The sequence below is a fragment of the Rhincodon typus genome, chromosome 29 (genome assembly GCF_021869965.1).
Source record: "Rhincodon typus isolate 14 chromosome 29, sRhiTyp1.1, whole genome shotgun sequence".
NCBI lineage: Eukaryota > Metazoa > Chordata > Chondrichthyes > Orectolobiformes > Rhincodontidae > Rhincodon > Rhincodon typus.
The window spans coordinates 4,618,020-4,629,584 of NC_063360.1; the positions used below are offsets into that span (position 1 = coordinate 4,618,020).

At 44.9% G+C, this 11,565-nt stretch overlaps 1 protein-coding gene across 1 annotated transcript in view; it reads right to left on the bottom strand.

The window, feature by feature from the left end:
• The window catches only part of LOC109921048 (ankycorbin-like), an 87,066-nt gene that overhangs the window by 3,796 nt on the left and 71,705 nt on the right, over positions 1-11,565 (bottom strand). Inside the window, exons 13-14 of the mRNA XM_048613892.1 lie at positions 7,842-8,006; positions 2,628-2,693 (exon numbers count right to left, since the gene is read on the bottom strand). Coding sequence (XP_048469849.1) covers positions 2,628-2,693; positions 7,842-8,006 — 231 coding nt within the window. The remainder of the gene's footprint in view (positions 1-2,627; positions 2,694-7,841; positions 8,007-11,565) is intronic.

An 11,565-nucleotide genomic window follows, 5' to 3' on the forward strand; every position in this document is an offset into this window, starting at 1 on the left:
TGTGTGTGTGTGTGTATATATGTGTATGTGTGTGTATGTGTGTGTGTATGTGTGTGTGTACATGCTTGTGTGTGTGTGTGTATATGTGTGTGTGTACATGTTTGTGTGTATGTGTGTGTGTGTGTGTGTGTGTGTGTGTGCGTGCATGTTGTTAGGAGTGGTGGCTTGCTGACCAACCCTGTCTGGCTGCATTATGATCACACTTCCATTGCTCACAAAGGCGTGTGATTTGAACCCAGAGCTTCTGACCCGAAGGTCATGATAACATCCACTCCAGCAAGTAAACCATCAGGGATAACAAGGTGTAGAGCTGGATGAATACAGCAGGCCAAGCAGCATCAGAGGAGCAGGAAAGCTGATGTTTCGGTTCTGGACCCTTCTTAAGAATTGGGGGAGGGGAAGGGGATTCTGAAATAAATAGAGAGAGACGGGGAGGTAGATGGAAGATGGATAGAGGAGAAGATAGGTGGAGAGGAGACGGACAGGTCAGGGAGGTGGGGATGGAGCCAATAAAGGAGAGTGTAGGTGGGGAGTTAGGGTGGGGGATGGTCAGTCAAGGGAAGATGGACAGGTCAAGGAGGTGAAGAAGAGGCTGGTAGGTAGGAGGTGGGGGTGGGGGTGGGGGTGGGGGTGGGGGTTGAGGTGGGAGGAGTGCATAGGTGGAAGAAAGGACAGACAGGTCAGGGAGGCGGGGACGTACTGGGCTAGTTTTGGGATGCATTTGAGGGCGGGGAGATTTTGAAGCTTATGAAGTCCACGTTGATACCATTGGGCTGCAGGATTCTCAAGCAAAATATGAGGTGCTGTTCCTGCAACCTTCGGGTGGCATCATTGTGGCACTGGAGGAGAACCAGGATGGACATGTCGTCCAAGGAGTGGGAGTGGGAGGGGGAGTTGAAGTGGTTCGTGACTGGGAGGTGCAGTCGTTCGTCACAAACCGAGCGTAGGTGTTCCACAAAGCGGTCTCCAAGCCTCCGCTTGGTTTCCCCGATGTAGAGGAGGCCACATCGGGAACAGCGAATACAATATACCACATTAGCAGATGTGCAGGTGAACATCTGTTTAATGTGGAAGGTTTTCTTGGGTCCTGGGATGGAGTGAGGGGGAAGATGTAGGGGCAGGTGTAGCACTTCCTGCGGTTGCAGGGAAAAGTGCCAGGTGTGATGGGGCTGGAGGGGAGTGTGGAGTGGACAAGAGAGTCACAGAGAGAGTGGGCCCTCTGGAAAGCAGATAAAGGTGGGGAGGGAAAAATGTCTTTGGTAGTGGGGTCAGATTGCAGATGGCGGAAGCGTCGGCGGATGATGCGTTGGATCCGGAGGTTGGTGGGGTGGTACATGAGGACGAGTGGGATTCTGTTTTGGTTGTTATTGCGGGAGGGGGGTGTGAGGGATGAGTTGTGTGAAACGTGAGAGATGCAGTCGAGGGTGTTTTCAACCACTGAGGGGGGGATGTTGCGGTCCTTGAAAAACGAGGACAAGCAACAACCTCTCCCCGCAATAACAACTAAAACAGAATTCCCCTCGTCCTCACATACCACCCCACCAACCTCCAGATCCAACACATCATCCTCCGCCACTTCCGCCACCTGCAAGCTGACCCCACTACCAAAGACATTTTTCCCTCCCCACCCTTATCTGCCTTCTGGAGGGACCGCACTCTCCGTGACGCCCTTGTCCATTCCACACTCCCCTCAGCCCCACCACAACCGGCACTTTTCCCTGCAACCGCAGGAAGTGCTACACCTGCCCCTACACCTCCCCCCTCACCCCATCTCAGGCCCAAGAAAACCTTCCATATTAAACAGATGTTCACCTGCATATCTGCTAATATGGTACACCGTATGCGCTGTTCCCGATGTGGCCTCCTCTACATCAGGGAAACCAAGTGAAGGCTTGGAGACCACTTTGTGGAACACCTACGCTCGGTTCGCAACAAACGACTGCACTTCCCAATCGCGAACCACTTCAACTTCCCCTCCCACTCCCACTCCTTGGACGACATGTCCATCCTGGGCCTCCTGCAGTGCCACAATGATGCCACCCAAAGGTTGCAGGAACAGCACCTCATATTTCGCTTGGGAACCCTGCAGCCCAATGGTATCAATGTGGACTTCACAAGCTTCAAACTCTCACCGACCCCGACCGCATCCCAAAACCAGCTCAGCTCGTCCCCACCTCCCTGACCTGTCTGTCCTTTCTCCACCTATCTGCTCCTCCCAACTCAAACCCCACCCTCACCTCCTACCCACCAGCCTCATCCCCACCTCCTTGACCTGTCCGTCTTCCCTTGACTAACCAACCCCCACCCTAACTCCCCACCTACACTCACCTTTACTGGCTCCATCCCCACCTCCTTGACCTGTCCGTCTCCTCTCCACCTATCTTCTCCTATATCCATCTTCTATCCGCCTCCCTCTCTCTCTCTATTTATTTCAGAGCCTCCTTCCCCTCCCCCAGTTCTTAAGAAGGTTCCAGACCCGAAACATCAGCTTTCCTGCTCCTCTGATGCTGCTTGGCCTGCTGTGTTCATCCAGCTCTACACACCTTGTTATCTCAAATTCTCCAGCATCGGCAGTTTCTACTATCTTTAAACCATCAGGAATGTGATGTCAGCATTCAGCTCCTTACCTGAACAGCGCAGAGAAGATGTGATCGATAAATAGTCACGATGGCTCTATGGTTACACTCTGCTTGCTGCCAAGAGGAACAGATCAGGTTTTACTGGAGCATTTCCAAACAGTAACATTTTCTGTGAAACTGAGAATTTCTTCAATTAAGGCTTTGCTGCCAGTTTTAAACTAGAACACACCCTCCAGTGGCCAGTAGGTAGAGTCGCACATGTATAACGCAGTGTGCAGCTGGAGGAACAGAGCAGGCCAGGCACCATCAGAGGAGCAGAAAAGCTGACATTTCGGATCGGGACCCTTCTTCTTTTTCTGATCCTGCTCCTCTGATGCTGCCTGGCCTGCTGTGTTCCTCCAGTTCCACACTGTGTTATCTCTGACTCCAGCATCGGCAGTTCTTACTATCTCCAGGTTGAGTTGCACATTCATTTTGCAGTTTTGCTCAATTGCATTTGACTGGATGTAATTGATAGATGGGTGAAAGTAGCACAGCTACTTGGAACCTGCCTTTAACATCTGCTTAGTCTTAACTCTGGGAGATCACGGTGCATTCAGGTAAAATAGATCAGTGTTTGGCTTTTTCACTTCACTACTTAAATAGTGTCAACTCATGTCTAAATGATATTTTTATTACATTGTAAAATAAAACAATGAACTGTGGATACTGGAGATCTGAAACAATCACCAGCAATCTCGCTGTTTTATTTTTGTTTTTATCACATTGGTTCAGAAATAAGCATAATTTCACTAATTTGGGATCCTCCAAACCTTTCTCACATTATTTGAAGGTTGAAGATGGAGTCTCCTCGTTGGGAGACAGGATCACCCACCCCACCCAGAAATGTAGCTCATGCCACGTAGAGGAGGTGGCATTGACATTCCTTAATCCCAGGACAGTAAGGAGATGCAGAAAAAGCTCAACGACCTCAGCAAGGCTGGTCAGGAAACACTCAATATTCTTATACCTACGCTTGGTAATACTATCCACTTACTGTACCTTGTATCTAACTCTGGTCATACAGTTGTAACTTAGAATAATTGAATTCCTACAGTGTGGAAGCAAGCCATTCAATCCATCAGAACTGCACTGACCCTCCAAAGAGCATCCCACCCAGACCAACACCACCTATCCTATCCCTGCATTTCCCGTGGCCAATGCACCTAACTTGCACATCTTCAGACTGTGGGAGACAACTGGAGCACCCAAAGGAAACCCACATTGACATGCAGCATGCAAACTCCACACAGACAGTCACGCAAGGCTGGAATCAAACTAAGGTCCCTGGCACTGTGAGGCAGCACTGCTAACCACTGTGCCACCATGCCACCTTCATGTGCATCATCTTAGTGAATGCCTTTTAGAAATCCAAATATATTACACCCACTGGTTCCTCTTTGTCTATCCTGCTGTTATCTCCTTAAAGGATGCTAATAAACCTGTCAGGCATGAGTTCCCCTTTATGAAGCCATGCTGACTCTATTTGATCATATTACACATTTCTGAATATTCTACTATTATGTCTTTTATAATAGACTCTAACATTTTCTCAATGACAGATCTTAACCTAACTTGCCTATAGTATATAGTTCCTTTGGGACTTTTCAGAAGACAAGGATTTTTAGAAGATTATTACCAGTACATCCACTATTTCTGTAACTATTTCATTCAATATCTTAGAAAACATCCAGATGATGTATTTGCCTTTAGCCCCATTAATTTACTTAGTATTTTTTCTCTAGTAATAATTATTGTATTTATTTCTTTCCATTTTTGCCCCCTGTTTTAGTAGTTTTGCAATGTTATTAGATGTCTTCTACCTAAAGAATTTTGCAAATTATTTATCCAGCTCCTCTGTTATTTCCTAGTTCCCCATCATTATTTCCTCAGCCTCATTCTCCAAGGGTCCTATGTTCACTTTGGCTTCTCATCCTCTTTATATATTTAAAGAAGCTCTCACTGTGTGTTTTTATATTATGTGCTAATTTGTCCTAAAGTTTACTTTATCTCTACTTTTTTTGGTCACTTTTTTGTAAGTTTTAAACTTCCTCATTTCTCTGGTCTACTACTAATCTTTGGCACATTTCATGTTTTCTTCTTTCATTTTGATGCTGTCCTTAACTTCCCTGGTCAACCTTGGTCAGCTAATCCCCTTCCTGGAATCCATCTTCCTCACTGGAATATATCTTTGCTATGAGGCATGAACTATTTCCTTAAACATTGTTCTTCAAGTGTCTTCCTGTTAAATTCCTTTGCAGCAGCCCTCATTTACATTTCGCACAATTGTTTCTGAACCAATTTCTCACCCTCAAACTGATTTAGTTTTATTCATTAGTGGGATGTGACTGTCTCTGGCGTTGCTAGCATTTATTTTCCATCCCTAGTTGCCCTTGAGAGGGTGGTGGTGAGCTGCCTTCTCGAACCACTGCAATTCTAACAAAATTTGATCACGTTATGGTCACTGTTTCCTTAGATATCTTTTACTCTGATATCATTAATTAAACTTGCCACAATACCAGATCCAAATAGTCTGATCCCTGGATGGATTCACAACATGTGGTTTGAGGAAACTATCCTGAACACACTCTATGAATTTATCCTCATAGTTTCCTCTGCTAATCTGACTATCCCTATCTACATTAAGATTAAACTCACCCAAAAATAATGCACTGACTGTTTTATTTTCTTTCATTATCTCCTGATTTATTCTCTGTCCCACAGAACAGCTACTGCCCTATTGACTCATATCAACAGTGTGTTCTTCTCCTTATAACTTCCATCCATGTGCATTCTACATCTTCTGACCCAAGATCATGCATTGCTATTGTCCTTGGTGATGTACTTCAGTGCTGGGTAATGTTTTAATATCAGTGCCGTGTTTAAAGCATTGAGCAAGTGGTCAATTGATATAACAGGCAGTGGAAGCAGATAGCATCAATTCACCCAAATGCAGTTTAATTAATCCTCAGTTCTGAGGAAGGGTCACCGGACCCAAAACATTAACTCTGTTTTTCCCTTCACAGATGCTGCCAGACCTGCTGAGCTTTTCCAGCAACTTTGTTTTTGTTTCTGATTTACAGCATCCACAATTCTCTCGGTTTTAATTCATTCATTCTCAGTTTGTAACATTTTGGGAGGTAATTGAGAAGTCACATGCTAATTGTAGTGTGCTTGGCTGGAACAGGTTTCTTTTCTTTTTTTCATTCACAGGATATGAGCATCGCTGGCTAGGCCAGCCCTAACTGACCTGGAGAAGGTGGAGACGAGCTAAAGGACAAGAAAAGAATCAAGTGCTCCATGATTCGATACTGTAACATCCACATTTTCAGCAATACTTGCTCATTTTGGAGTCAAAAAGGCAGTCTGGATCACGTGCGCACACTTTTGATTATGCATACGTTGGATTCCAATTTCGTGAGGTCTTTGGTGCAGTGAGTGTGTGAGCAGTGTGCAGTATAGGGAGATCACTATGTGAGTCAGTCCTGTTTTATTTTATTCATTAAAGATGTGCAGGTTAGGTGGATTGGCCATTCTAAAACATTGTCGCATAGTGTCCAGGGCTGTGTAGGTTACTTGGGTTAGCCATGATAAAAGTTCCATGGGAGATTATGGGGATGGGTGGGATGCTCATCAGAGGGTCAGGGCAAACTCAATAGGCTGAATCATCACTTTGGGCACTATAGGGATTCTATGATTCAATGATTAATATGACAGGGGTGATGCTAGCTGGGCCAATATTTATAGCCTGATACATCCCTGACTGCCCTTTTTTAGGTGGTGGTGAGCTGCATTCTTGAGTTGCTGTAGTCCATGTAGTGTAGGTGTTGTTAGGGAGGGATTTTGACCCAGCGACAGCAAAGGAGAGGTGACATTGTTCCAAATCAGGATGGGTGGCTTGGAGGGAACTGTGCAGGTGGTGGCATTCCTATTCGACCTTGGACCTATGGTTCCTAACACTTCCCACCACTTGAGAGGTTTCTTCATCTCACATCCGGATCTGTTGCACTGAGACCAACTTGGTCAAATTTAAGGGGAGAAAGTGACGCAGTGGTAAATCACTAGACTAGAAATCCAAGGCCCAGGAAAACATCCTGGGTACATGAGCTCAATCCCATCGAAGAAACAGGATTAAAATTCAATTCATTTAAAAAAAAAACCTCCGGAATTGAAGGCTAGTCTTAGTAATAGTGATTGTGACAAATATCACCAACTGTAGTAAAAGTCTATCTGGTTCGCTTTAGGAAGGGAAATCTGCTGCCCTTACCCAGTCTGGCCCACACGTGACTCCAGGCCCATAGCAACATGGTTAACGCTAAACTGCCCTCTGACATATTTCAGCAAGCCACTCTCAGCAAAGACCAACCAGGGATGGGTAACACATGCTGGGTTTACTCATGATACCCACATCTCAGGAAAGATTAAAAAAAAGAAAGCATTTCTTCACATAAAAGGCAGATTTTGAAGTCACAGCTCAATAGATTTTTGTTGGTCAAGTGTTTCTGGAAGTTTAAAGTCGTGGTAATAAAATGGAATGATAGCAGAATAGACTCATTGGGCTGTTATCCCTATTGTTAACCATACCAGTTTTGCCGCAGGTATTTCCTAATCAATCTTCTCAGAGATGTGATTACACATTTGAGAGGGTGTGACTTGAACATGGGACACCTGTCTCAGAGGTAGGGACATTACCACAGTTCCACAAGAACTCTAAATTCCACAAGCGGTCATGGTGAGATTTGAACCCGGACGCCCTAAGCATCAGTAATAGGAGCAGGAGCAGGCCATTCAGCCCTTCAAGTCTGTTCTACTATTCAATCTGATCATGGTTGATCATCCCCAAGTCAATACCCAAATCAGTGTGAAATGACCTACCCCTTACTCAGTGACCCCTAGTTCTGGAATTCCCCTATCATTGGGAAATCTTTTTCTGCATTTATCCTGTCTAGTTCTGATGGAATTTTATAAGTTTATATCAGATCCCCTTCCTCATTCTTTCAAACTCCAGTGAATATAATCTTTTGCAATCCAGTTAACCTGAGTTTCTGAGTCATCAATCCAATGAGATAACCACTGTGCCACCCTCTCATAAGCTACCTTTATTGATGTAACCATGATAACTGAAAAGTAACTCAGTAAATTTAAATCATCCTCCATCCAGGAATTCCTGCAGTCCTGTTATCCTCCTACCCATCCCCCACGATAGCCAAATGGCCTACTTACTGCTAGCTGCTGCTGTAACAATCTGATCTGCCTTTGTGTAGCCTCCGTGTGTTGTTGGTGGGGTAAGGGGTTTGCTTTTGGAGGTAGTGCTGCAGCATTAGCCTGCTCCGACAGACTGTTCAAAGCCTCCTTCAGTTTGAACCCCTCTTTGGATAGTTCAGTTATCTACAAGGGAGAAAAAAAATTGTAGCAGAGAATTAGCAATGAGGAATGTTCTGGATGCAAGAAGCTCCACAATGTGGAGAGCTTGGAGTCTATTTGAGAGAACTTTAACTCCCACTGGGGTGATGGGGCCGAAAGCAATTGACATGCACACATGAGGAACTATCCAGAAAGAAATATGTTCTAATGGCTAGATTACTGACTATTAGCTAAACTGAAAGTAATCAGAGCAATTTGATTAATACTAATTGTCCTTCAATTAAAACGTACTGAAAAAAAAGTACCTGGTTAGGCTTCTTCTGCACAAATGGTATTTTGGTTTAAATTTGCTATGCTACCTTTGACATTTGAATTTTAACTACAGTACTTCCTAAGGCAAGGCTTCCCTAACTCTTTCCCATCTTGACCGTGTTTTTGCGCTTTCAACTTGCCAAGAGCCGAGGCCTGGGACAGTGGAGTAAGTGGGGGAGTCCATGATAGCTGATGGAGGGGTGCGTGGACCAATCTGTGAGTGTGCGCAAAATCTATCAGGGGGCAAAGGGAGTAGGGAAACGGAGCAAGTTTGTGTATGAGAGAGGGGTGGAAGAGCTACGAGAGCAGCAGCTGTGAAGGGAGCTGTTAAATCCAAATTATAATGCAACCAACATTTCCATTAGGATTTCAGGACAGGCTTCATGTCTCCAGGGGTGGGGGGGCGCTCGTGGGTGCAGTGGTAGTGTCCCTCCCTCTGAGCCAGGAGACCCAGGTTCAAGACCCACCTTCTCCAGAGGTATGTAATAACATCTCTGAACAGGTTAATTAAAATAACTTCAGGTCTCCAGGAGTGTTCAGTTAGGCTAATCTTCTATTAAAAGGGTCATGATACTGTTAGCACTCAGAGCTCCATAACAGCTACTGACTCCATTAGGGATCACAACCCTCACTTTGGGAGGCCCTGCCTTAGAGGCCTTTTTTATTTTAAAAATATATTTTATATTTATATGCATACATAGTCACTAAAGCAGTTTGGTTCTGTACAGTAGCATATGAAGAAACAAACAAAATATTGGAGTGTGAATCTATCCAGCAAACAAACCCAAGGCATTTCTAACTTGTAGAAGAATATATTTACATATAGTGAGGTACCTGGGGTGGGGGGCTCCGATAACTGAATGGACGCCCATTCAACTTCAGCAGAAAGACCTCAGACAGTGTCTTTCCCCATTGTGCCTTGGCAGCAGCTGCCCCAAGCTTTAGTGCGTCCCTCAGCACATAGTCCTGGACCTTAGAATTTGCCAGTTTGCAACACTCAGTCAAAGTCAACTCCTTGCTCTGGAAGATCAACAAGTTTCAGGCAGACTAAAAAGCATCTTTCACGAGGGTGATGGTCCTCCAGGTGCAATCGATATTTGTCTCGGTGTGCATCCTGGGAAACAGACCATACAGCACAGGGTGCTGCGTCACGGACAAAAACCACTACATTGCTCTCCAGACTCCCTTTGCAAAGGCACATTCCAGAAAGATGTGTGTGTGACAGTCTCTACACCCCGACCCCACCCTCAAACTGCTTCGAGGGCATTGTGTAGTGGCACAGAAAGTCTGGGCATACAAGAAAGATCTCACAGGTCTCTCTCCCTTCTCACCACCGGTGATAACTTTGTTTCATTTTAAAACAGTGGACTCCTTGCATTCCATTTACCATTTGCAGAGCAATGCAAGGCAACACACACTAAAGTCTGCATGGTCAGTCTTCCAGTTTCGTGTGGATTGTCATTCAAATAAAGAAGCAATTATAATTAGCTAAATGTAAAGCTACCTCCTGGCTCTCATCATGGAATTAGACTTGGATAAAACCTAAGTTAGGTTTTATCAATGTGGACGCTTGGGAACCCTGCAGCCCAATGGTATCAATGTGGATTTCACAAGCTTCAAAATCTCCCCTCCCCCTTGACCTGTCCGTCCTCCCTGGACTGACCTATCCCCTCCCTAACTCCCCACCTACACTCACCTTTACTGGCTCCATCCCCGCCTCTCCGACCAGTTTGTTTCCTCTCCACCTATCCTCTCCTCTATCCATCTTCTATCCTCCTCGCACTCTCTCCCTATTTATTTCAGAACCCCCTTCCCCTCCCCCATTTCTGATGAAGGGTCCAGGCCCGAAACGTCAGCCTTTCTGCTCCTATGATGCTGTTTGGCCTGCTGTGTTCATCCAGCTCTGCACCTTGTTGTCTCGGATTCTCCAGCATCTGCAGTTCCTACTATCTCTGATTAGGTTTTTCTTAACTGGATGTAAGTATTGTTTGATTTTATTCAATAAATTGGTACTTTACTGTGTTTCATGGTATTTGACTGTTTTGCTACAGAGGCACTGAGGATCCTGCAGTGACTGTTAAACAACCAGCTCAGACACACCTCTGGAACAGATGAGACTTGAATCTGGATTTTCTGGCACATTACCACTGCACAACAATAGCCCAAGGATCTTCGATGTTGAATTCTTCCTTTGCAATGAAGTTGAAAACACAAAGGATTAAAAGACCACATTCTACATTAAGCTGTTCTTTACAACGGGTAGGTAGGTTACCTGGTGTTCTAGTAGTTAGGATTTGGCACTCTCATCACATGGCACAGGTTCATTGGTTTAAGGTGAGAGGGAGAAGATTTAAAAGGAACCTGAGGGGTAACTTTTCACGCAGATGGTTGTACATGTTTGGAATGAGCTACCAGAGGAAGTGATGGAGGCGGGTATAATGACAACATTTAAAGGGCATCTGGATGGGTACATGAATAGGAAGAGTTTAGAAGGATATGAGCCAAATGCTGGCAAATGGGACTAGCTCAGATTGGGATGTCTGGTCGGGACAGATGAGATGGACCAAAGTGTCTGATTCCGTGCTGTATCACTCTATGACTCTATTTGGGGAATGAAGATTTCCGGTGTGGCTAAGTGGTCTAAAGTTGTGCATTCAGGCTCCAATTGTATTCTTTTGACAGCTCCTAAGACTCTTGTCAGGCAGTGGCAGTGTACATATCTCTGAGCTAGAAGAACTAGGTTCAAGTCTCACCTGCTGTAAAAGTGCGCGGTAAGATTTCAGAATTGCTTGATTAAAAATATCTATGGGGGTAAGTCGGGTAATGACATACGATCAAGGCAGCGCCTGTGGAATTTGGTATTATCAGCCATAATGAGAGACAACGACTAAAAGACCCTGTTCATTTTGAAGGAAGCAGTGGTTTGCACCCAGAGGTTACAGTAAGTGAGTACAGATTCCACAGTGTAATATAGATTAACAGAATGAGGAAATGTTATTTCAAACTAGAAAGAGGCTAACTTGTGACTGATATGAGAAGTTTGTTCTTTACATTGAGAGTGATTAACACCTGGAATGGATCCCTAAATAAAACATGTTCATAGAATGAAACAAAATAGTTGCAGAATTATCAAGAAATAATTAGATGCTTACGGTACATGTGTCATGGTTTATGTTGTTCTGGATAGAAGCAATAGCTTTCAGTTGTTTCAGCGGCGGGAGTCCGGGACAAAGCGCGAGGGCAGCCTGGGAAGGTAAGCTTTTTGATGATA